The sequence below is a fragment of the Aotus nancymaae genome, unplaced genomic scaffold, assembly GCF_030222135.1.
Source record: "Aotus nancymaae isolate 86718 unplaced genomic scaffold, 86718_ANA_hifiasm-v0.15.2.pri h1tg000016l, whole genome shotgun sequence".
NCBI lineage: Eukaryota > Metazoa > Chordata > Mammalia > Primates > Aotidae > Aotus > Aotus nancymaae.
This window is the reverse complement of record NW_026988428.1, coordinates 25,727,510-25,755,092: the sequence shown is the minus strand read 5'-3', so window position 1 is coordinate 25,755,092 and position 27,583 is coordinate 25,727,510. Positions and strand designations below refer to the sequence as shown.

General features: G+C 33.0%; 2 protein-coding genes across 8 annotated transcripts in view; one reads left to right on the top strand and one right to left on the bottom strand.

Annotated features, from left to right (window-relative positions):
• CAPS2 (calcyphosine 2) overlaps positions 1–13,259 on the bottom strand; it is a 101,155-nt gene extending 87,896 nt beyond the window's left edge. For 4 of the 6 annotated variants that reach the window (XM_064376969.1, XM_064376970.1, XM_064376965.1 and 1 more), the window contains exons 1-5: positions 9,471–10,726; positions 8,422–8,471; positions 6,671–6,713; positions 6,470–6,583; positions 4,838–5,014 (exon numbers count right to left, since the gene is read on the bottom strand). In XM_064376969.1, coding sequence (XP_064233039.1) covers positions 4,838–5,014; positions 6,470–6,583; positions 6,671–6,713; positions 8,422–8,471; positions 9,471–9,551 — 465 coding nt within the window. In that variant the 5' untranslated portion in view covers positions 9,552–10,726. Of the gene's footprint in view, positions 1–4,837; positions 5,015–6,469; positions 6,584–6,670; positions 6,714–8,421; positions 8,472–9,470; positions 10,727–13,193 lie in introns of those variants that run through there. The other 2 variants (XM_064376964.1, XM_064376968.1) reach the window with 2 other exon arrangements.
• Positions 13,260–17,382: 4,123 nt separating this feature from the next.
• Positions 17,383–27,583, top strand: part of GLIPR1L1 (GLIPR1 like 1) — a 39,438-nt gene continuing 29,237 nt past the window's right edge. For both annotated transcript variants that reach the window (XM_012441471.2, XM_012441470.2), the window contains exons 1-2: positions 17,383–17,603; positions 25,925–26,170. In XM_012441471.2, coding sequence (XP_012296894.2) covers positions 17,433–17,603; positions 25,925–26,170 — 417 coding nt within the window. In that variant the 5' untranslated portion in view covers positions 17,383–17,432. The remainder of the gene's footprint in view (positions 17,604–25,924; positions 26,171–27,583) is intronic.

Here is a 27,583-nt window from a genome sequence, read left to right as displayed (position 1 = left end):
TACACTGCCTCAGCAAAACAAAAAAAAGGTTCCAATAGGATAGCAACTTGTCAAAAACTTAACAGACTTCAAGATTTCTTCCCCCAGGGCTTATTCTTACTTTAGATCTTCCTTGAAAAGTCACACTCTATCTTCATACTCCAATCTGTCTTTATGACCCTTGATTGCTATATAAAATCTCGTTGTATATTTGTTTAGGATTTATTGCCTGCCACTCCTAATGTAAGTTCCATGAAAGCAGGAACCTTGTCTGTCATTTTTATTGCTGTATCCCTGGTGGCAGAACAGGATAACACAAAGTGAGCACTCGATAAATATTTATTCACTAAATAAATAATGAATCTTACTTGGGTATTTACTATTTAAAAATCAATTTATGGCCGGGCGCAGTGGCTCAAGCCTGTAATCCCAGCACTTTGGGAGGCCGAGGCGGGTGGATCACGAGGTCAAGAGATCGAGACCATCCTGGTCAACATGGTGAAACCCCGTCTCTACTAATACAAAAAATTAGCTGGGCACGGTGGCGCGTGCCTGTAATCCCAGCTACTCAGGAGGCTGAGGCAGGAGAATTGCCTGAACCCAGGAGGCGGAGGTTGCGGTGAGCCGAGATCGCGCCATTGCACTCCAGCCTGGGTATCAAGAGCGAAACTCCGCCTCAAAAAAAAAAAAAAAAAAAAAAAAAAAAATCAATTTATGAGGATGCTTCATCATTTTATTTATTTACTCACTAATATACTCTTTCTAAATAGTGATTTATTTAAACAGGCACCATAAAAGATGCTTAGCATTATATAAGGTAAATCAAGCAGATTAATTTAATGCATATATTTAAATATAAGCAAAGCACTGTATTAAGTTCAGGTTAAAAACACTTTCGAAATAATTTTATTTTGTGTCAGCTTGTTTTCAACCTTTTACAAAAGGAAAACTGATATTTCCACTTAATACTTCAAATTCAACCTCCCAAAACCAGATTTGCTTACGGTCTTCCCCTACCTCCAGCTAATGGCAACTTCTTAGGCCAAAAGCCTTGGAGCCATTCTTTTTTATTATAAAATATTTAATTGAAAATAAAATTTTAAATACACAATGTATATAACATAATGATTTGATATAAATATAAATTATGTAATAATTATCACAATCAAATTAATACATCCATCACCACACATAGTTAACATTTGTATTTGTCTGTGTCATTAAGACACTTAAAATCTGCTTTATCAAATTTCTAGGAAAAAATACAATATGATTAACTGTAATCACCACAAATAGAGTAGTTCCTCCTAATTTATCTTATAACTGGAAGTTCACATCCTTTGACCAAGTCCCCTTTTCCCAACCCCCTGAGTACCTGGCAACCAATATGGTACTCTCTGCTTCTGTGAGTTCAACTTTTTTAGAGTCCACATATAAGTGAAAACGTACAGTATTTGTCTTTCTGTGCCTGGTTTAATGTCCCACACATTCATCTTTGTAGAGTCATTCTTGGTCTTCCCTTTCTTTCAAGTTTACAACCAATCCATTCAAAAATCTTCTTAGCCCTAGCTTCAGAATCTATGCACAATATGACTTTGTGAGACACTATGAAGTTCCAAGTCTGCAGCTACCATCACTTGGGTCCAAGCTATCATCATCAAATCTTGCCTGGGTTATCGTGACAACCTCCTCAGAGGGCTTCCTGCTTCCAGCTTTGTCCTATTCTCAATAAAGCCCATCCTGAAAAGAACAAAGTAGCTTTCTGCCTCATAGAAAAAGGCAAAGTCCTTACATGGCTTGTGTGGCCTCCCTGATCTGCCTCCCAAACTCCCTTTAACTCTCTGACCAACCTCCTTCCATTTCTCCCTTGCTCTCCCTCCTCTGACCATATTGTCCTCCTCACTAGTTCTTAAACACTCCTACTTCATGACACAGAGTTTCTCCTGACTGGCTTGCTCTTCAGGTGTATGCTAAAATGCTTTCTTATCTAAAAGTCTCCCCTGTTGATCCTATACAAATTGCTACCCCATAAAGCCCTGACTTTCCTAGATCCCTTCTATATACCACACTTTTCACCATCTGTCATACAGGCTGGGTTCATGGATTAATCATTCCATTGATTGATTTTCTTTTCCCCTTACCATTTCCTTCCATTAGAATATAAGCTCTTTAGAGGCAGAAGTTTATGTCTCTTTTATTCACTGATTTATCCCGAGTGCCTGGACAGGTATGTTGCATAAAATTAACCATTCAATAACTATTTGTTGAAAGATTAAATAATAAATGTATAAATTATGTCGATCATTTCTAAAACTAAAAGGTTTTTTTTAGAGTGAAAAAGATGTGTTTGAAATGAATAATGATTAGTAAAATTAGGAAATTAAGATTATTTTCTACAAAATTGAAGTTTAATGATTTTCATGTCTAATTTAAAGACGTTTCATTATTTTAAAAATATATATGTACACATAAGTTTGTGTTTTAGGTAACAAAACAATCTGACAACAAGAGATTCATCACCTTTTTATAGTAAGTGGAAGGAAAACCCAACAAAAGAAATTTACCATGGTTTGGATGTTTGTCCCTCTAAACCTCATGTTGAAATTTAATCCCCAATGTTGGAGTGGTGTTTGGGTCATGGAAGTTGATCTCTCATGAAGAAAACAGTGTTGTCCCTCAGAGGTGAGTGGGTTTTCATTCTATTATTTCCCGAGAGTGCTGGTTGTTCAAAAGAGCCTGGCACCTCCATGTGCTCTCTTGCCTCCTATCTTGCTATGTGATCTCTGCACATGCTGGCTTCCCTTCACCTTCTGCCATAAGTAGAAGCAACCTGAAGCCCTTACCAGGTGGCCAATCGTCAACGTTCTAGCCAACAGATTCTTGAAGTCCTTACATGGCTTGTCTGGCCTCCCTGATCTGCCTCCCAATCTCCCTTTAACTCTCTGACCAACCTCTTTCCATCTCTTGCTTGCTCTCCCTCCTCTGACCACACTGTCCTCTTCAATATTTCTTAAACACTCCTTCTTTCTTTATAAATTACCCAGCCTCAGGTATTCCTTTATAGCAACATAAAATGAACTAAGACAAGAATAAAGCAGAGTCAAACTTCTATTTTACAGTTCAACTGGTTATCAGTTGACTCATGTATCAGACTGATTAGTTAGCAACTATAGCCTTTAGTTCTTGCCCTGGATCCTAAATATATCTAACCTTAGCTTTGCTTTACCAGTAGAGAGAATCAATTTACATGTTGATCCCTGCATTAAAGAGGGGCTTACATTTCTGATTATCAGGGATGTCTTCTATTTCCAGATATTACTAGTGTTAATTCACATAATTGTAATAGAATTTACTAATAGGGCATTTATATAGCAGTTTTGATTCTCATAATGGTATACACTTAAAAAGACATCAAATAAGTTCCTCAAAACCCTTAAGTACAAAATTATTACATATAGAATCTACAGAAATGCTTTTTAACTAGAAGTTCTTCTGTTAGACCACTAAAAATATGTTAAACTTAATAATTTCACACCTTTAATATAAAAATCAAAGAGGCAAAGCAGCATATTTTCCAGAAGAATTTCTGTGCATATTGGCTTCTACAAAACTCTTTTTTCTTACTATATACTTAACAATTATATAAAAATACCTGCAAATAAAATTTGTTTTTCTCTTAAACCAAAAGTAAACAAATGACCTCATTTGAATTTTCATTCAAGGAAATAAAAGTTTAATTTAAAAAATATTTGGAACCATTTTGCCGCCACTCAGTAAAGCATGTGCTTAGAGAAAACTTGATTCTGTTTTCCCAACATCCATACAGTGATCTAAATATCCCTTGGTGTATCCTGCAAACAATACATGGTGAGATGCTAAAAGGTTATGAAATTATCTTGCCTAGTATTACAGACACCAGATTATCATATTTGTGTGTTGATATGTAGGTCTGGTAAAATGTTTTTAAAATAAGAAAGACCAAATAATCCCATTAATTTTGTTACTCTTTCAGCTAAACACTATGTGATTTATTTAATTCTAGAGAGTTCCTACATAGATTTAAAAAATAGCTGACATGTCATACCTACTTATAAATTTATCATTATTATTATTTTACCTACAAGAAAATGCTAAGTAAATACAACATTAAAACTTCCCTGAAAACACATCATTCTCATAAAAAGTTAACTGAGTTAAAAATTCTATCTATATATTCTCCTCTTTATGACCAGTAGTATCATAAAGTATTTTTTAAATTATTCCTTCCAAAAAGCAAGACTTTTCCTGTATGATTATGAAAGTCATTACAATTATGCTTAATTTATTATTATAATCATTAATAGTGAACTTATACCTAATTAATATTACATAAAAACATAACAATTTCAGCAATTCATGATGTTAAAAAAACATTTTCCATAATGAGACAAAAGACAGTAACGAAGTGATGGTAGATTTTGCACAAAACAGGATCACTATAAAGTCTCAAACCACTTATCAATTTTAAAATTTAGATTGTCAGACCAACTGAGTTCAAGACAGCTACATCAACAACATACATAATACTGTATTATTTCTAATCCCAAGGTACGTGAAAAACTTCTAACAGAGAAAAGATGACTAAACTATGTGGCTGTAACTTTTGTGTCAGAAAATGAGAACAGTAACTCTTTAAATTTCTTATGAAGAACATAATGTAAGTAAAATATTTACAACAGTCCTTGATACATGGAAATAAATGTTAGCTATTATACTTACTATGACTAATAGCAAGACATATCACCCAAAAAAAAGACTTCTGCAATATGTGCAGTTTTCTTTCAATTTCATTAGAATTTTTTAAAGCCTCATACATTACCTTTTCATCTATCTTGTTTCTTGGAGACTGTAGATGTGTAATATTTGATTTTGTATTTTCTGTATTTCTCTGACTATACTGCTTATAGCCCTCTTTTATTTCAGTTTTATATTGCTGATATTTTAGTTTATATTTGTCTGTTGGTGCTGGCAAATTTTCAGGTATTATGTTCTGATCCTATAGGTAAAAAGAAAAAAGTATGCTATCAGAAAAAAATATGAATTTTCCTTATTGGTATTAACAGGTTTATTATTTACCTTAGCATTTGTTTCTTTAAAATGACCATTATAGTCAATGTTCTAAGCAGAGATGGTATTTAAGACATTCAACTGGTACAGACAGCATCACTGACGAATCAGAGCAAAAGGAACTGCTCAGAATGGGCACTTATCTTAAATACCAGTAAGCTTGTAGCTTGTTTCCTATCTGAAGATCCATTCTGGTTCCAATAGAATTCAAAAGGAGAAAAACTGACTCATCTTTGTTCTTAGGAGTTTTAGATAAGGTTTTCTTCCCTGCCCCAGAAGAACTCCACTGTTAATCTATTTTTTTTTTTTAATAATAGACATAGCAATTGAAGATCACTAATACTGAGAAGCACTAGTTGTCATTTCTAGAATATCAAGATATTCTATCTATTTGCAAACATGAAAATATTTTCAAATAAAATTTGTTTTTCTCTTAAACCAAAAGTAAACAAATGTCCTCATTTGAATTTGCATTCAAGGAAATAAAAGTTTTACTCAAAAAATATTTTGAACCATTTTGGTGCCATTCAGTAAAGCATGTGCTTACAGAAACCTTCATTCTATTTTCCCAGTATCTTTACAGTGACCTAAATATTATTTGGTTCCCTACCACATTTCCATGTGAGTGAGAGATAATAGAGTCAGTGAATAAGATAAACCTAAAAGAAGTGCTATACAAATACAAGGGCATATTGTATTGACCCAGGGAGGGACAGACACTCCAAAAGGAGCTTTTTATAAAGCCAATCCAACCCTTGAAAAGTGTTGAGGATATTCATGTCTAACCCAGAGGAGAAGGATGAAGCAAAGCTTCAGGATATTATTCATGCAATTTTCCAAAATGAAGCTAAGAACATGAATAGAGCCAGCTATATGAAAAGACTAACAAAAAAAAGAAAAGCCCTACTCCTATGCTAGTCAGAATCTATATTCACATTGTGAATAAAATACTAGGTATGACTGAAACATAAACACATCCAAGGAGACAACTTGGAATGAGCATAGCTACTTACTCCATAGTATGCCAGTAGCCTAAAGTATGAATCAGTTTCCAAGAAGCCAGTCTTACATTGCTAAACTAGCAAGATCTGATCTAAGAGTTTGCTATATTTAAAAAATTCCTCAATTCTATATTAGGATATACCTGTACTTTACTGATTTCACTTAAAAATTTTAAAATACCAATTTCAATGTGTGACAAAATGTAAAACAAGTAAAAATTGTTTTACCAACATTATTGTTTGATATTTTAATATGTAAAATATTTAAACTTGGCAAAACATAGACTGAACATAATAAAATTTCTTAATTTTATTAAGAGATTAATCCAGTGCTAATAATGCTTACTGTAATTCTGAAAACTGATAAGCAAGTAAATACTAACCAATTCATTTAGATGGTGCTGAGTATATGTTTTTTGACATGGTGTGACCCAACCAAGAGTAGAAGATGAATTTTGTGAGTCTGCTGTACTCAGTGGAATATATGAAAAATTATCCTGAAAAATAAAATTAAGGATACTTCTTATATGCTACGTGTGATATTGTTTTAATGTTTATTATATTAAATACTAAATAAAAATTACCTCATCAGAGTCAACAAGGCTTCCCAAATCAAGTCGTGGGACCCTGAAAAAAATAACCTATGTATCCCATAACTTTTTAACATGAAACTTTAATCACTGCAAATCTTATATGTTACATATTTTATAAATAGGTACACTGAAACCAATGGTGCATGGCTTCTACTGGCTTGTGATAGGGTTTTGTTAAATGTTCAGTAATTTTTCAAACTGGTTGCTAAACACATTCATCATTAAAAATACATATAAATTAATAATTAAATTATATTAAAAACAAAATACTTAAAACTCATCACTTCCTGATGATTTCACTGTACTTCACTATTATCTGTGCTCTAGAGATTATCTATGTCTAGCCTATCTCTATGAAAAGAGAAAGTGTAATAGTGTACATCTCTTTCCAATTCTGTGTTCAGTAATGTTATATAGGTACACTGAAATCAGCCTTGGTGGGATTATTTACACCGAAATTGACAAATGCTATGAATCAGGACTTGTTTTAACATTTTGTTGATTTCTGAAACTTTAAAAAATCGTGGAGAAAATGTTAATAATGCAGATTCAACCTAAAATTATATGATGTCTATAGCTGTCACACAGTGAATAGCCCCCAAATACACTGAAGAAACATGATTTTGTATTCAAAACTATTATTTGACTCAGCAAAGAAATCACTCATGTAACTTTAAAGTAAATAAAAATAGTAACCAATATTCATGTTGGAACTACGCTAGTTCATCAATTGCACCATAGGTTAGTGAGAGATACAGAGTTCTGCCAAAAAAAAAAAAAAAGAGAGAGAGAGAGACAAATCTGTGAAAATCTATTGGCTATATGGGATCTACAAGAGAGACTGTATATATTTGGTTAGTATTTATAAATTGATTGCTACACGTCCTTTATATCAGCAAAAGCTATAATCAACTTAATATATGCCTAAATTTCTTTATAATAAACAAGTAAAATTTACAATAAACTTATAATACACTTTCGGAAAACCAGTCCTTAAACATTTCTCTGCACACAACTGACAAAGCCATTGTTACATACTCAGTATCCTGGATTTAGTGCTTGCATCTAACTCTATTTTTTATGTCAAGATGAGCATACAGGTTATCTATCACATAGAACCACATAAATGTTGATGTTTATTCATTTTGATCTTCAGAAATGACAATATTGTATGGTTCAACCTAGTAAATTACTAAGTTTTTATTTTCTATTTTTAAAGAAGCTCTGTAATCTAAAGTACTTGAGAGAATATAAAAATCATATTATTCTAAATTTTAAAAGTCAAAATAACATATAATATAAAACATAAATTAATATATTCTAAACCAAAAATAAAATGATTTCAAGATTGACAAAATTGTCGTATTCCTCAAAATTAAAGCACAAACATAATTATCCTTAAATTTAGCTATATGAATTATACAAGGATGAAAATTTACATATCTCTTTAATAAATGCATATAGCTAAATTTTCCAAATAAAGAAATATTTTCACTTTATCAGGAAAATATAAAACATATTTTTTTAAAAATCCAAAGAACTATTACCTATAATTCTACTGTCTTATCACTAAAGCTACTTTAATTTTGGTATCATAATTTTCAGGCTATCCATATGCATATAAATTTTTCTGTGGTTCACAATCATAGCTATATATATAATTTTGCTTTCTTTTTTAACTAGTCAATGTATGATATATATGTGCCCATTAAACAGTCCAAATGTGAAGAAATGTAACTTACACTGGTGGGCAAGAATTCTGGTTTGTCCATGATTCAGAAGTCCACCTTTGCTTTAATTTAAAAAAAAAATGTTTGAATCTGTATGAATATGAATATACCCTTTTTACTTTAAGAGATACACAATGAGGCAAGCAAGAGAGAGAATCCCCACCCACATAGCACTCTGCTGGAGAAGACTTTCTCTCAAATAAACAATAATGGAAAAAATAAGTTAATAACAGAGTAACTACATAGAAGTATGCCCAACCTACTCTAGGAAATTTAGGAAGCTTGATTTTTTTTTTTCTTAAGGCAATCTTTAACAGGAGTTCAGAAAGATGAGGAGGAGTTAGCCAGATGAAAAGAGAAGAAAGAAAATTGGTTCAGCTAGGAAACAACTTGTGCTGTACAGGCCTCTAGACAAGAGTTAGCATTTGGAAAGGGGTAAAATCCAGAGTGTGAGGAGGTAGGGCCAACCTGTTACATTATAGTACAAGTTCGGAAACTTAGGCCTTGTTTTTAAGGTAATGGAAGACAGTGTAGGGTTTGAAAAAGAAAGTAACAAACATATGCATGTGTTTGTAAATGTTCAATCTTATTGCCAAAAAGCTGTACAAGGCATGAAAATTACAACAAGCTTAGCCATCATGAAACAGAAGGTATATATGAGTCTTAGGAAAACTTCAAGTTAATAAAAAGAGAAAATAATTCACCCATCAGCACTTACCTCCTATTTCTGAAATGTTATCTGACTTGTGCCTTTTTTGTGGTACTGATAGCAACCGTAAAATTTACATTATACTATTTTCTTTTTTCATATATTTTCTTTAAACAAACAGATATTTTTAAACAATAATAATACAATAAGTTTAATTTAAAAAAATAAAACTAATTCAAGCAGTGGTAAATTTTCAAGTAATTATTATCTTAAATTTTGGTGGTTCCATTCTTCAAATCTAGGAAACATTGATCCTAAATATTTGTGAATATAAGTAGTCATAAAACATAAAGAAGAGGTCAAAAAATTATTTAATGAGTCATCCTGAAAGAAAATTATATATTTCACATACTTGTAGTGGCTTCTTTCTTCCAAAGAATGGCTGAATTTGGCTCCTAGAAGCGGCAGCAACTCCTTTAATCTCTAACTCCATTCATTCAAGTTCATATATTTATCATGCAGTATACTTTGAAAAAGGTAGAGTAAATGTTAAATCATAATTCTTACTCTAATTTTAAATAAGTCATACAAATTACCTAATAAGTTTACCTGGAAATAAATCATATGGTTAATCACTTTTAGTGCTTTCACCAATATCAACTTTTGTAGGGCAAATACATTATGCCCTGTGTTAGTATAAATAATGGGCCCCCAAAGAAGGCTATGTCTTAATCCTCAGACTCTGTAAATATACTACCTTAAATGGCAAAAAGGGACTTCAGATGTGATTGAAATGAGAATTTTAACATGAGGAGATTATCCTGGATTCACTGGTGGGCTCAGTGTAACCACCAGAATCCTTGTAAGAGGGAAGCAGGAAGAACAGAGTGAGACAGAGAAGATGTAAGGATGGAAGCATAGGTCAGACTGGGGTGAAGATGCAAAGCCTCTGGATCTGAAGATAGGGAAGAGGTGATGAGCAGCCTCCAGAAGGCAGAAGAGGCAAGGAATGGATTCTCCTCTAGAGCTTCCAGAAAGAACTCACCCTGTTGACAGCTTGATTTTAGCCCCTTAAGGCTAATGTTGTACATCTGATCTCCAGAACTATGAAAGAATAAATTTATGTTAACTACTAAGTTTTAAAATTTTTTGACAGCAACAATAGAGAACTAATGTATGTCCCTCTTCTCTACTACCACCATGAGATATACATTTATTTCTTTTACTCATTTCCCAAACCTTTATGAGTTTTGGTTTTGCCAGAGTAGGCTGACAAAAATACTTTTAACAAGCAGTATTCTTCTTCTAGAAGAACAAAATGGAGTAAGTGGTCCAATTAGTAATAATATGATGATTGGCAAAAATGCTTACAAAAGTTTGTTGAAAGTAATTAAGTTGCAAATATGTACAAAATAAAAATCAAATGAATATATGTCATTGAAATTTTATATATTTTATACTTCGTCTTTATATTACCAAGGATAATTTTACATTTAAAGATTTATTCATACTTTCTTTTTCTATAGTCTTGGATTTCTTTTAATAGTAAATCATTTTTGTTTTGTTTTTTAAAGGAAAGATAACATGGCATTCTGCCAGCTTGAAATTAGACAGACATACATTGTAATCCTGATTTTTACCACTTACCCATAATTTAAGTTTGAGTAAAAACTTAATCTCTAGGAACCAATGTTTCCATATAATATGTAAATGAATTTAATGTCAGTACTTTTCTCTTCCTGTTGGAATAATGTAACATTCAATAAACGGTAGCTATCATTATTATTAAAATATACTTTTTTGCATCCCAATGAAACTTACCTGAAAGATATACCAGTTCCTTACTAACTTATCTACATGGTTCCCTTCACCCCATCCCTAGAACCTCTTCCTCTAAAAATCCCTTGCCATAAGCCTGGAATTCCACTGTAAGTAAAGTCAAGAAGACTTATCAACCAATAGTAAACGTATTCTGAAAAAAAAAAAATACAAATCATTAGATTCAGAAATTCTCCTATAGCACTGGAGATGGCTTTCTTTCCAGAGCTATTTTTCACAAAGAAGCAACTTTTAAAAGTTGCTATTGCTTTGTTTTGGAAGCCAGAGGTGGGTTGGTTGTTTAATCACACAAATTATTGTATTTGCAATAACGATTCCTGGCTAACCAACCCAAGTTGAGATAAAAATGCTGAAGAATCAGCAAAACAATTTTCTCCACACATCAGTCTCTCAATTATTTATATCCTAGTAACAGTTATAGCTATTTCCAATCACTATAGGTCATTTCAAATCAGTATACTTTATTTGCAAATTTATAAAGCATCAACATTTAAATCCTCAAATGTCCAGATCCTCCCAGTTCCTGTACTTCCCCAGTTATGACAGTCTTTACTCTTCACTGTCATTAGATTTTCATTTCCTTAATAAACTGTCAAGACCATGATGGTTGGTGACTTCTGCCCTTAATAAAGCACAGGTAGTAAATATTTAGTCAATAAGTAAATTAATGTACAGCAAAATACATGTATATGCTTTATACATATTCTTAGATTCCTTTTATTTCTGCATCTAATTGTAACATAATCACAATGTCAATATACAAATTCTGTCTTCAATTAGATAAAATGTTTAAAGCATTGTATTATAGCTATTAGTCTTTAATGCTAGAATGTAAGCCTCATATTTGCTCACTCTATGTCTCAGGATTTAGAAAGCCCTCAATGTAGTAGGAACTTAATATATATTTGTTAAATAAGTGGAGTCAGTTAATTCAGAATGACATAACATAAAAGTGGTTAACTTAGATACAGTAAAAGTATTCAAAGGGCAATGCCGTCATATCCGGAACACTTCCTGATCTATCGAATTAGAGCAGTCAGGCAACTGACACCCTATGTAGATAATTTTAAGATTTTGACAGGACTTCAAAGACAAAAACAACCCAACCTTCTGATTTTCAAACTGAGCCAGTTGAGACCCAAAAAGTGAATTGTACGTTGGCAAATGGTTTGCCAGTTATTGCAGATCCGAATTCACACGTGGGTTTCAGATCTCTTTTCAGTACTACACTCTCAATGGTACAGGTAATAAAAGAATCAGAGGGGGATTAGCTGTAGGGACTGAAGAATTAGAAATCTAAACTTGGTGGCACAAGAATAAGCATTCCAAACAAATGACTGTGAGTGAACCTATGTCAAGGGTTGTCTTTGTCATAAAGCACTGAATATCCAGCTGGGCTATGTTGGAGATAGGGAGTAGCAAAAGGAAGGGATAGCACTTCTGAATGGCTTCTGTCCCCACTCGAATAGCTGCAAGTCATGAGATGATATTGCTAGCATATATTAACACTGTTGGCTAATGTCTTTAGTGCTACCAAAAAGAACTGAACACACTTCCCATGTCATTCACTGTTTTTTAAGGATGACTATTTCCGATTCCAATGATTATCACTTCTCTCTTGGTAGTAATATTACCGGCTACTATGTTACTTACACCAAATCAGAACAAAATGAAAAGCAAATAATAAACTGATTTAATTTAGCTCATAAATAATGAAAAAAGGAAGAGATCTGTAAATACAATTTATATTTAAGCTACATGAAGGCAGGGACCAAATCTATGTTGGATCCCAGGCAGCCACAGACCCAGAATCTAAATTGAATTTTAGGTCATTCCTAATTTCAAACAAAACAGAGTAATCCTCCTTTCACCACATCACTCCCCCGGCCCCCAAATTAAATTATACTTCAGAGCACCTGCAGTGTCGCAGAAGGAATTCCCCATCCCCGACCTATCTGGGATTCCTAAACAGGACAGGCTGGGGGCACAAGAGACAGCCAGCCTGATTTCACCTAACAAGCTCGGTAAGAAGAGGTCCAGAGTTAGGAGGGCTGGAAAAGGTATACACTAGCGCGATTCCTCCAAACACCGTCTTCAGAAAGCTCCAGACAGAAAAGTCTGGACCGTCCAGGCCCGCGTCGGCAGGTTGCCCGGCAACGGGCGCAGCTGAGCAGGGCTTCTGATTACACTCTCTCACCTCCAGGGACCAAAAGGTCGTCGGCCCGAGCCCCAGTGTTCTTTCTACGCCACCTCCCGCCCCCTCAGTCTGCCTCCTCAGTTCCGCCGCCTGGCTGACCTGAACTGAGCGTGTCGCGGGAGACTACCACGCTCTGAGAAGTACTCGCTGGAAAACCCAAAGGCGTGAAACCTCCGCTCCAGCCACCGGAGCCTCCTAGGGAACCGGCTCCGCGGCGCCCCTAAACCCCGGCGAGGAGCTGGAGCGGACTCACTCACCTGACTTTCTCCTGAGCAGGGAAAGGGCCAAAGCCCGGCCCGGATTCATGGCGGTTGTTGTGTAATAATTTGTCTAATTGAATTCTGTTTAACATATTTCATAAGGCACCTATCTGTGCGCAGCGCCCACAATAATAATGTTTTGAGGGGAAGAAATTTACGCATATACTTTTTTAAAAAAAGATTGCAATATATAATATAGAGATACATCGAGATATTAGACATGGATATTTAAATTTGTGTGATCATGTATACATATAGATGATTACAAGAATAATTGCACATGTATGTATGTGTATTTGCGTGTGTGTGTATAATTACAATTTAAAATGTATGGAAAGGGCAAAGTCTTAGAAATCAAGAAACCTGCATTTTATTTTTTGCCAATTTTTTTTTGAAACCAAGTTTTGCTCTTGTTGCCCAGGCTGGAGTGCAATGGCGCGATCTCGGCTCACTGCCACCTCCACCTCCCGGAGTCAAGCGATTCTCCTACCTCAGTCTCCCGAGTAGTTGGGATTACAGGAGCCCACCACCATGCCCAGCTAAATTCTTGTATTTTTAATACAGACGGGGTTTCATCATTTTGGCCAGGCTGGTCTCAAACTCCTGACCTCAGGTGATCCCTTCGCCTCTGTCTCCCAAAGTGTTGTAATTACAGTCGTGAGCCACCATGCCCGGCCCAGATTTTTTTTTTAATGTATGCTCTGTACACAACGTCTTTTGGCATCACTCCTCACCTATAAAGGGAAAAAGCTGGTTTAAATAATTCCAAAGTTCCACTCCACTCTAATATGCACTAACTTTCCTAAATTACGCAGCCAAAAATCAGATATTCAAATTACAAGTTAGAGTTTATGAAGGTTAATCCAGTATTTCTCCCACATAATCATGATTTTCTAATCTGCAGTAACTTCAAAATTAGCTCCCTTCAAAATGTATGCATCAAAACGTGAATATTTCCAGTATTTCCTGGAGCCAGTTTGGTAGTAAAAATACAAATAAATTTTTATACAAATAAAGTATAAAAATAGCAAAGTAAGTAAATGAGGTATAATGTAATCACTCTGTATTTTTCTGTACTCTTTGTACTCCGTAAAATTCATCCACCAATTACCCCCACATAGAAAGAAAAGCAAAAATAAATAACGGAAAACATACCATAAAAACAAAACAGAAAACCAAATTTAACTTTTAAAAAGTTAAAAAATACCTTAAAAATTCTGGTGCCCCAACTAACCTTGGCCATTCCACAAATAGATGTTCAAGAAAATAACATTAGGATATGCACTTGTCGATTCCTGGCAATTAGACTTCTCACATCCAAAGTTTTTTAGTGTTTCTGAATATAGCTGTCTAAGCCATTGGGAACATGGTCTTAAAAACATAATGTATACAATTTAGACATTTTGTTAAAACATCTATTAGAAGAGTAATAATCTTGGATTATGTTTTGACTGTATATACTCTACTTTTACCAATCTTTAAATCCATTACTCTATGATATTTCTGTTGTTGTTATAGGGAGTTAATTTCTCTGTAAATAAAACTAAATTAACTATCTGTTAACCTTTATCCCTATTAGCCTTTACTATTTTGCAGATGCAAAATAGTTTGCATTTGAAGCTCAACTTAAAATTTTCGTTTACTTGATCATTCATTAATGCATTCAACATTCACTGAGTACCTACTACTTGAAAATATGTGTCTTTATGCATTCATTCGGCCACCTATGTATTTGACAAACATCCACTGAAGACCTATCCTCAAATATGCCCAATATTAGAAAAAGTGAAATATATAAGCCTACACAGCATTTCCTTTTATATGATTACATCAAGAGTCAATTAAATCTCTTTCCTTTATAAATAAAAAATATATATATATTTATCGAGCCCCTCATATATATATATATATATATATAACAATTAAAATATAGTTTTTGCTCCCAAGAAGCTTACAATTCTATACAACATTATTAGAAAGTTAAAAGAACTCATTTATTTATTCAACCAATTTTTATTGAGGACCTAAAGGTTCAGCTTCTGTTCAAGATGCTAGAGATACAGCAATGAAGAAAACAAAGCCACTGTTGTGATGAAGGTTACAACCTGATAGAGAAGGCAGATGTTAAAAAAATAAATAACATAAATTCAGGAGGTAATTAATGCAATGAAGAAAAATATAACAGGTTAAGTGGATAGGCACTGACAGATAGGGGATGTAGAATGGTCAGGGAAGACTTCACTAAAGGGAACTCTATAAAAAGCATTGCAGGCAAAAGTAACAGCAAGTGCAAAGGAGCTGAGAAGAGGTCATCTTTATCAAGTTGATGGATGTGGCTGATGCAGAATAAGCCAGGAGAGAATGCAGGAAAGAGGCCAGAGAATTAGCCATGGTCAGATTTTGTAGTGTCTTTTGGGCCATACCTAGGACTTCAGATTTTTTACTGTGGCCCCCCACAGTAATGTGAGCCAATTCCTTAAAAGTCTCTCTCTCTCTCTCTTTCTGTGTGTGTGTGTATGTGTGTGTGTATACACACATATGTATATGCCTATAGACATCTGTATCTCTCTCTGCGTAAATGTTTATATGTCTACAGGCATACATACATATACATATGTGTGTATACACATTTATATATAAAGCTATCTCTCTATATATAAATCTATGTGTATACACACATATGTATATATGCATATGTATATGCCTATAGACATCTGTATATCCAGGAAGAGACATATATGTATAGACACATATAGATATACATACCTGTATTTATTTCTCTATCTGTATACCTACACACACACATATATATGTTCATGTCTAAATCTATGTATATTTGGGTGTGGGATATCAGAAGCTCAGTTTGGACTATGTATGTGACACAAAAGTAGCATATACAGCAATTCTCCATTAGCTAGTGGTAGACTAGAAACATATTCTCTATTGCCCAGTAGAATTTCCATTAGGATCCTTGCAATTCTTCCTTTTTTATAATCTAATTTTCTGCTTTTTATTTAAAAAAAACGATAGCAGCTGCATCAAAGTAGTTTGTTTTGCTTTTTTGTGTTTGTGTCAAGGTTGACTATGGCAGAACATTCAGTAGATGTAAATATGTGTTCACTTGAATTTAATGGCATTGTAAACAACTTCAGATCACTAAGTAAAGAGGTTTATTTGAAACATAGAAATACTAAAAAAAATTAACATCATGGGGGATAATGCTGGTTTAGTACTGAATATCAATATAACTGATGTAATGAATTTAAAACATTAAGCCAAATGAAGTTGACTTATATTGTGATGCAGGTAAAATAGACAATCAAATGAACTCTGTCCATCCCAGTCTCAGCATATCAATTAAAGTAACTCTTAGAGTCTACTAGTCACCAAACAGTGGCTCTGTTCCAAACTATCAAAAAGGGAAGATTTTGCCAAGAGGAACTACTTGGCCACATCTTCCAGGTGGCTATTTTCATCGTTCTAAGCAGTCAGTCTCTTCAGATGAAAAAACAGAAGCAAATTATTAAATGTTTGACAAGTTGATAATTTAGTATCACGGTATGTCACTGTATAGGAATTGCCTATTACTCTGTTCGCAATGTCTGACGGAAGTGACAATATGATTCTAGTTTATTTAGAACAATAAAAATCTATACACGGAAGCTGCGTGTGTGCTTTGCACTCACCTGGCTCACTGTCAGCATCCCGCACTTGTTCTTTACCTAACACTGTGTGGCTTGCATATTGCAATCTGTATTACAATCCGGGCGCGCTCTGCAGATTACAGACTGGATCCACAGAAAGCAGTTTGGAGTTTGGATGGTTGAAACTCCCAGCACCAGAGGGCGACTCAGATCTTTCCCCTGTAGCCCAGGGCTCTGTAGAAGGCGAACCCTGCTACCTGTTGCTCCCCACAGCGACACTGACGAGGGGATCCAGCCTGCTGGGCATCCCCGCGCTGGACTCGAGCCTGTGCAGGAGGATGGAACCAAGGGAGAGTGTGGCGTCGGGGGAGGGGAAATCTGGTTGCCCCAGCCGTTACTGGTCAGCGCAGTCAGGGCATCCGCCACATCCTTCCATGGCTCTAAAGAAGTTCAGTCGTTTATGGACCTTGTGTCTGTGTTTGGTGGCCAGTAGATCTTCCAAAATCCCATCTATCACTGACCCACACTTCATAAACGACTGTGTCGAAGCCCACAACGAATGGCGGGGCAAAGTCAACCCTCCGGCGGCGGACATGAAATACATGGTGAGAAAGAACCGAGGCTGGGCTCTTAAATCTCTGGCTCATCCTAAGGTATCTGGGTGGTAAATTTCACGGACTTACTTGTACTAATTCAGCCCGGACTTCATATATATGCAGTTAAAAAAAAAAAAAATCACACCTTGTCTGGGCTGTCTTCTCCAGAGTCATGATAGTAGTGAACAGGAAAGAAGATTCCTTAAAGCTGTTCCTTGTCTCTTGCCGGGAAGGCGGGGTTGCTGGGGCGGTGTTTGGAGGTTGCTTTGTTGCACCACTAAGGTTATAAGTACTTCACACAAGATTATTTTGTTTTCTTTCCTCCATTTTTTGGCTAGCATTTTTCATCCCGCACAACCGAGATACAAGATAACAAAGAAATACCCCAGGAATGGAGATTCTCTTCTCTTACTTATTTTTATATCATGTGAATCCAAGATCAAAACAACACTTCATGTGTAGTATTCATCTGAAAAAAAAAATTACAAGAATGAGAATATTGAAATCAGGAGTTGAACTACATCAGATAGTCATTTTCATGAAAAATAATAAATACATAAAATTTAATTCCAAAAGCATTGAACTAATTGTGTACTTTGCAGACCTCCGTCACATAGACAATAAGGCAAAAGACTACTCTAATGAAGAATAAGCATAAAAACCATTGGAGTATTAAAATAATTCATAGAATTTACAAAATGTTAAATACTTGACAATGAATTGTATGACTGGAAATTATCCCTGCATTTTAACTTTTTCTTAAATAAGATTATTATAAACAGAAACGTTGATAGTATTAATCTATTTTATGTACTGTGCAGATGTAGATACAGTATAACTCCTATCTATTCCAGCTTTCCTCTTTTCTATCCAATGGAAAACAAAATGGTAGTAATTATAAAATCATAACTCAGGCACTAAAATAAATTCAAAACTGTACTATCCTATTGCATAAGAAAATTATATTTTGTTGGAGGAGAAAGATTCAAATAGATATTGAAATGAAACAAGAATAAATTCATCTTTTTAACGCAGAATTGTTAAGGCATTTTAATACATAATGCTTACTAGCTTGGGGTTGTCCAAAGCATAAATGACCTAAATAAATCTTCAACTCAATTCAGAAATGCTGATATTAGTAGCGATATGGGTGATGTCTTTAGAGTTTTATTGTATATTGTATGATTAAAAAAAAGAGTAAATGTGGGGGTTAAATATAATAAATATTCTTTATATTTCTTTTGTACTCATTGACTATTTAAATCAAATGTGATATTGTGGGGTTTACAATAATGTAGAAACAAAACACATTATAATCAATGCATAAAAAATGAAGAGAGGCATCAACAGAATTATTCTGCTGAAAGTTCCTTATATTGTTAAGAATTACAATAAAATTTCCAGATGGACCATGAGATATTAAGAATGCATATTTTAATAACCACTAAAAATACAAAGAAGTTAAGCTAAAAAATCCAGTAAATAGAATACTAAAAGTACTTTATTAATTTTTGGAAAACAGGAACAAGGAACAAAAGAACAAAGAGGGAATCAATTAAAAATAGCAAATGGTAGACTAAAACTTAACCATGTTAAAATTATATTAAATGCAAATGACTACCACATACTTTAATTAAAATTAAAGATTATCAGATGATTCATGCTTTTGTAACAGAAACATATCACAAACATGATTAAAGTAAAAAGATGGAAAAATACATCGTGCAAACTCTAAAATTAAGATAGAGTCACTACATTTATAGCTACCAAAGTAGGTTTTAAGACAAGGAGAACTACTAGAAATAAAAGGAGATATTTAGGAATAATAAAAGGGCCAATTAAACAAAAGACACAGCAATTTTTAATGCAAATAAATGTAATACTGTATCTTACTATACAAAAATTGGCAAAAGTCAAGGGGAGAAAGAGACAAAACAGTCATAGAGATTTTAACCTTAGTAAATAGAAGAACAAGTAGGTAAAAATCAGTAAAAATAAAAAAAAAAGATTAAATGAATATTTTAGGAAAGAAAAATAGTTAAAAATCAAGACCTATTCTTTCAACTCAAGAAGGTAGGAAACGAGTGTAAATTAAGCACAAGAAAAATAAAACTAAAGATGAGCATAGTTTGATGAAATTGAAAGTAAAAGTATGATGGACAAAAATCAATAATATCAAAAGTTGGTTTTAAAACTATATATGAATAAAATTTCTAAACCACTAGCAAAAAAAAAAAAAAAGATTAATGAAGAAAGATATAACTCAAAAATTAATTTTAGAAATGGAAAATCACTTTTAAAAAACTCCAAACATCAAATGGATAGAGAATATTTTGAAGAACTTTATGCTAATAAATTTGATAACACAAAGAAAATAAATGGACAAATGTATTGAAAATCAAAATTTTATAAAATTGACAATATTTTTATATGTTGTTTATTGAAGGATTACTAGTGAATAAGTTCATAAAATGCACTAGTTTTAATGTACAATACTTTTTTACATATGTACATGTCAGTGAAACTACTATCTACATCAAGATTGGAATTTTTATTTCACATATGGTTGCCATGTTTTTCGTCACATAAAGTCTCATAAATACTGCATTCTGTACTATATGTTTTATAAAGTAACATGTTAAATGCTTGAACTTTGCCTAATAAAAATATTGCTCATTATTTTTATTTCTTTGATTTATATTATTATTTTTCGATATTGTATTCTTTGTCTTGTACAAATGAAAGAATCCTGGGTTAGAGATTGATTTTGAACCCAATATAAATCTTTTAACAGGGATATTTAACCAATTTATGAATGAGATCATTCATTTGCATCTTCTTCAATTTAAATAGTCTCACGCCATTACCTAAATTAGATATGTCATTTAAAATATTTTTAACAGAAAATTCAGGTGAATTCTAAGAAAAAAGCAACACCAATTTTATTCAAATCTCTTTGCGAAACTGAAAAAGAAAACCTTTTGGAACATTTTTTATTTATTTATTTTGAGACGCAGTTTCGCTCTTGTTACCCAGGCTGGAGTGCAATGGCGCGATCTCAGCTTACCGCAACCTCTGCCTCCTGGGCTTTTGGAACATTTTTAAGTCAAGTTTTACCCTGACACCAAACCAGACATAACATTACAGGTTAGAAAGTTATAGCTCAATGTAGATGCACAAAATCTTCAATGAAATTATAGTCAATTTAATCCAGCAACATATATAAAGAATATTGTATCATAAGATTTACCTCAGGAATAAAATGTTGGATTAGGAATTGAAAATTAATCAACATAATCAGTACCAAAACTGGAAACACCATTAAGAGAAAAATCCCCAGAAAATGAAGAAACTGAGGAATCTGACTTGGATTGGGGAAATTTAATCACTGTTTACAATTTGTCACTCTTAATAGATTAAATGAGAATTATATGATCATCTCAACAGAGTCAGGAAAACCATTTGGTAAAACTCTATATCAATTCATTTTATTTCATTTATTTTTTTCAATTTTTTCCTGTGGGTTTTTTTTTTAAATAGTTTTGGGGAAACAAGTGGTGTTTGGTTGCAATGGAAAATTTTTTGTTTTGTTTTGTTTTTTCAACTTTTAAGTTCTGGGGTACCTGTGCAGGATGTGCAGATTTGTTACACAGTTAAACATATGCCATGGTGGACTGCTGCACAGATCAACCAATCACCCATGTATTAAGCCCAGCATCTATTAGCTATTCTTCCTGATGCTCTCTCTCCTTCCAACTCCACCTGCCTACAGGCCCCAGTGTGTGTTGATCGCCCCATGTGTCCATGTGTTCTCATCGTTCAGCTCCCTTACAAGTGAGAACATGGGGTGTGTGGTTTTCGGTTCCTGCATTAGTTTGCTGAAGATAACACCTTCCAGCTCTATTCATGTCCCTGCAAAGGACATGATCTCATTCCTTCTTATGGTTGTGTAGTATTCCACAGTGTACATGTAGCATTATTTTGTTTATCCAATCTATCATTGATGGGCATTTGGGTTGATTCCATGTCTTTGCTATTGTGAATAGTGCTGCACTGAATATACATGTGCATGTATGTTTATAATAGAATGATTTATATTCCTTTGGGTACATACCCAGTAATGGGATTGCTGGGTCAAATGGTATTTCTGACTGTAGATCTTTGAGAAATTGCCACACTGTCCTCCACAGTGGGTAAAGTCATTTACACTTCCACCAACAATGCAAAAGTGTTCCTTTTTTTCCACAACTTTGCCAGCAGGCATTGTTTCTAGACTTTTTAATAATCGCCATTCTGACTGGCATGAAATGATATCTCACTGTGGTTTTGATTTGCATTTTTCTAATGATTAGTGATGTTCAGCTTTTTTCATTTATTTGTTGGCCACATGTAGGTCTTCTTTTGAGAAGTGTCTGTTCATGTCCTTTGCCCACTTTTTAATGGTTTTTTTTTCTTGTAAATTTATTTAATCTCCTTATAGACTCTGGATATTAGACCTTGGTAGGATGGCTAGATTGCAAAAATTTTCTACCATTCTGCAGGTTGTCTGTTCACTCTGATGATAGTTTCTTTTGCTGTACAGAAGCTCTTTAGTTTAATTAGATCCCATTTGTCCAGTTTTGTTTTTGTTGCAATTGCTTTTGATGCTTTTATCATGAAATATTTGCCCATGCCAATGTCCTGAATGGTATTGCCTAGATTTTCTTTTAGGGTTTTTATAGTTTTAGATTTCACATTTAAGTCTTTAATCCATCTTGAGCTAATTTTTGAATAAGGTGTAAGGAAGGAGTCCAGTTTCAATTTTCGGCATATGGCTTGCCAGTTCTCCCAGCGGAAATATTATTTACGGGTAATTTCTGAGATTTTGGTGCACATAAAAGACCCTATATGTAGTCTTTTATCCTTCCCCTCGCTTCCACCCTCCCCATTGAATCCCCAAAGTCCATAATTCTTATGCCTTTGGGTCCTCATAGCTTAGCTCCTGCTTATAAGTGAGAAAATACAATGTTTCATTTTTCAGTCCTGAGTTATTTCAATTAGAATAATGGTCTCCAACTCTATCCAGGTTGCTGCAAATGCCATTATTTTCTTCCTTTTTATGGCTGAGTAGTATTCCATTATATATATAATATGTATATGTTTTATGCATACATATATATAAAATATATAGGCATATATTTTATACATATATAAATATATTTGTATATATTTATACTTTATATATGTATGTAAAATATAAAAATAAAATATAAATTTTATATTTATAAATAAAATATAAAATATAAATATAAAAGTTTTATATTTATATTTTACCATACATATGTAAAATATAAAAATATACAAAACATACATTTTATATATGTATGATAAAATATAAATATATACAAATATATTTATATTTTATTCATATATAAATATATTTTTTGGTATGGTATATATATTTTTTACTTATATATTTATATATATCCATATATAAATAAAATATATGTATATACACACACCACATTTTCTTTATTAATTTGGTTGATGGACATTTAGACTGTCTCCATAATTTTAGAATTGCAAATTATGTGGCTAATAAACATGCATGTGCAAATGTCTTTTTCATAAAATGACTTCTTTTCCTCTAGATAGATTTTTGACAAAGATGCAAAAGTAATTTAGTAGAGCAAGGATATTCTATTCAAGAAATGGTGTTGAAATACCATTTAAAACATATAAGGAAAATAAACTTTGACCTAAAGTTTACACCTTGTGCAAAAATTAACACAAAATGACTCATAAATTTAAATGGAAAGCATAAAACTGCTAGAAGAAAAACAGGAGAAAATCCTCAGGACATAGGGCTAGATGAAACTTCTAATCAAATGAATAATTTTGATTTTTATCACAACCAGAAACTATTTTTAAAAAGTCAACAAATTGGACCTCATCAAAATAAAAAACTTCTTCTTTCTAAAGCACTCTGTTAAGAGAGGACAAACTATAAACTAGGAGAAAATATATTCAAACCATATATAGGAAACAACTATCTAGAGAAAGAGCTCTCAAAACTCAACAGTAAAAAAAAAAAAATCAATTAAAAAATGAACAGAAGACTAACTGACATTTCACCACAGAGATACACAGATGGAAAACAAGTAAATGAGACATGTTAAACATCATTAGCCATTAGTGAAATGCAAATTAAAACCACAAGGACATATCACTATTTACCAATTAGGAAAGCAACAGTAAAAAATATTGGCAATACCAAATACTGGTGAAGATATGGAGAAAATTCATCTGTCATACTTTTCTGGTCGGAATGCAAAATGGTATAGTCACTCTAGGAAATAGTTTGGCTGTTTCAAAAAAAGAAAAAAAAAACACCTAAACATACACTTACATAGGACTTACACTTGCAATTGCACTTGTGAGGACTTTTTCCTTTTACTTTTTTCCTAGAAAAAGGAAAACTTATTGCTACAGAAAATCCTGCTCACAAATATTTATGGAAGCTTTGTTTGTAGTAGTTCAAACTTGTAAACATCCAAATTTCCATCAATAGATGAAAGTTAAACTGTGATACATCTGTACCATGGAATAGTACTTGACCATAAAATGGAACAAATTATCAACACATGGAACATCCCTGCGGCTCTCAAAGGCATTATGCTGAGTGAAGAAAAGCCAGTCTCAAAATGGTTACATACTTTGGGATTCTATTTACATAACTTTCTTTAAATAACAAAATTTCATAACTGAAGAACACATTGGTGATTGCCAGGGGTTAAAGAAAGTGTGGGTAGTGAGTGGGTATGACTTAATGGGTTAGCATGAAGGATCCTTGTGGTGTTGAAACAGTTCTGTATCTAGATATTGTGGGAGTGATTATTTTAACTAATACAGGTGACAAAATTGCAAAAATAAATGCATGTAAAACTGTTGAAATCTTTAAAAAGTCTGTGGATTGTACCAATGTCAATTTCTTATTTTTATATTATACTATTGTTACAAAAAACATTACCATTGGGAAAACTAGGTGAAGTCCACACAGGATTCCTGTGAACTATTTTTGTAACTTCTTGTTGAACTTATAATCAGTTAAAAATAAAAAGATGTTTACAAATAATCTTGGCAAACATACCTACATTAAGACTGTTGCTTTTGTCATGAGTTGCTTCTGGACTCTATTCTGTTCCATTGAGCTATTTGTCTACCCATGCATCAACATGACAATATCTTAATATAGCTTTATGATAAATATTGATATCTGGTGAGAAAGTCTCCAGTTTTGTTCTACATTTTAAAAACTGTCTTAGCTTTACTTGGAATATCACATTTCCACATGCATTTTGTAATTAATTTCCACCCCTAAAGAAGCTACTTGGAGTTTGATTCTAAGTAAAATTATATGTCATAATTAATATTGGTTTGCAATATAGAATATTCTGGTACATGATTATTTCATCTCTCTCCCTTTATTTAAGTCTTTTAAATTTTATTTTAGTGATGTTTTTGCAGTTTTCAGCATAGAGATTTTGTATCTCATTGAATTTATTTATACATATTAGATGTTTTGAAGCTATTCATTTGTAGAATATACACAGAGATATAATAGATTTTTGCATATTTTCCTTGTATTGTTCAACTTCAGTAATTTCATTTATTTTTATAGTATTGTTTATGTATTCATTTAAATTCTTAAGTATCCAGTCATGTAATCTGTGAATAATGATAGATCCCAATCCTTATACATTTTATATGTTTTGTCTGATATATTTACAGCTCATGTATTTTATTATGCTTCCTAACTTCTTGTACAATGAATAGAAATAACAAAGGCAGATATCTTGTTTCATTCCTAAACTTGAGGGAAAGTTTTAATATTTCACCATTTGAAAAGATTTTTGTCTGTCTGTTTGTTTGTAGATCTTCTTGATCAAATTAAGGGCATTTCTTTCTTTCTATTCCTAGGTTTTTGTCTTTTTAAATTATCAGTGAATAGTCATCCTTTAATTGTTATAAAGTAACATGATCTTCTGAATTACTAGACTTTGAATTCTGGCTTATTTTAGTCACATTCAGATTTATTTGTTCAGTGATGCTAATGTGGGATGTCTGCTAAGTACTGGTAATATAACAATGAACTGTCATAGAGTGAGTATAAATAAGTATTTCTGAAGTATAACTAAAAAGAAATGACTGTGAACATAATAAATACCAAAGAAAAACTCTATCTTATTAAAATAATAAATTTAAGCAAAATTTACTTGATTAAAATCATTATAATAATTTTAATACAAATACTTATGCACTATTCAATTTAAATTATTTTTATCTTTCAGATTTGGGATAAAGGTTTAGCAAAAGTGGCTCAAACATGGGCAAACCAGTGCAAATTTGAACATAGCAGCTGTTTGGATGTATCATATGGATGTTATGCAGCTCTTGAATTTATTGGAGAAAATATCTGGTTAGGCGGAATAAAGTCATTCACACCAAAATGGGCCATTACTGTTTGGTATAATGAAACCCAATTTTATGATTTTAATAGTCTGTCATGTTCCAAAGTTTGTGGCCATTATACACAGGTAAATATTTGACATCTTATTGATTAGTTCTTATTTGTGTATATTTTAATTGCCAAAAAGTTATTTTAGTATTTTTTTCTGAGTTTCTCTTGAGCTGCCAGAAAACTCAGCTTCATTTGAGAGATATTTATACTGGAAACAGAATTCTATGAAGTGAGTTTGTTTTCTCTGAACTTTAAAAATCTTGCTCTACTGTTATCTTACTTGCACTGCTTCCAACAAGAAATCTGCTGTAATCCTCGTATTTCTCTGTATGTAAAGTGCCTTTATTTTTCTGTCTTTAAATTTTTCCTGTTACCATAGGTCCTGAGCAATTTAATAATAATATCAAAGTTTTCTTCATGTTTCTTGCACATAGTTCATTGGCCTTTTTGAAGTTGTAAGTGTATAGCTTAAATCAAATTTAGAAAAATGTTGGCCATTGTTTCTGGAAATACTTATTTCTCTCACTCTCTCTCTTCTCCTCCCAGTGTCCAGTCACTCATGTAGAAAACCACTTGAAGTTTTCCCACAGTATATTGATGCTCTTGTCTCTTTTTCCTTGATTTTTTTTCTCTCAGTGATTAATTCAAGTACTTTTATTGCTACATATTTAAATTTGCTAATCTATTCTTCTGTAATGTTTAGTCTACTGTTAATCCCAGTTTGTTTTCAATCTTATATCTTAAAGTTTGTATCTTTACAAGTTTGATATTTTTACATCTTCAGTGAATAAACCTAGTATGTTTGTTTTTTCATCTAGTTGTTTAAGCATAAGACATAGAGTTGTAATAATTAATATTTTCCCTGCTAGCTCTGGTATCTATGTTAACTCTGTGTTAGTTTCAATTGGTTAATTTTTCTCTTTTTCATGAATCAAATTTTCTTCCCTCATATCATATTGGGTAAATTTTATTACATTCCATATTCCCAATATTTTACATTTTGCCTTGTTGGGTGCTGAATTTATTTGTATACTATAAACATTCTTGAGCTGTCTTTTTGGGTACAGCTAAGTTACCTGAAATTTATTTGATCCTCTTTATTCCTGCTTTTAAAATATGTTAGGTAGAGTAAAAGTAGTGTTTAGTCTAGAGCTGATAATGAGCTCTCACTACTGAGGCAAGATTTTTCTGTATATTCTATCTAATGCCTTGAGAATTATGAAATTGTCAAATTTGGAAAGTGGAAATAGGTCCTATTTCTGGCTTTGTGTAGACCTTGGTATTATTTCCTCTAGTTCTTGTAAATGGGTCTTTCTCAGCCCTAGACTAGCTTCTACACATGCATGTTTTGATTAGTATTTTGCTGAACAGATCCTGAGGACCCTCTGCACATTGCCCTAGTATGTCACTATACAATTCTCACCTCTTCAGTACTGTGCCATCTAAACTTCTCCATCCTTGGTCTCCCCCAGATCCTCAATCAGACTCT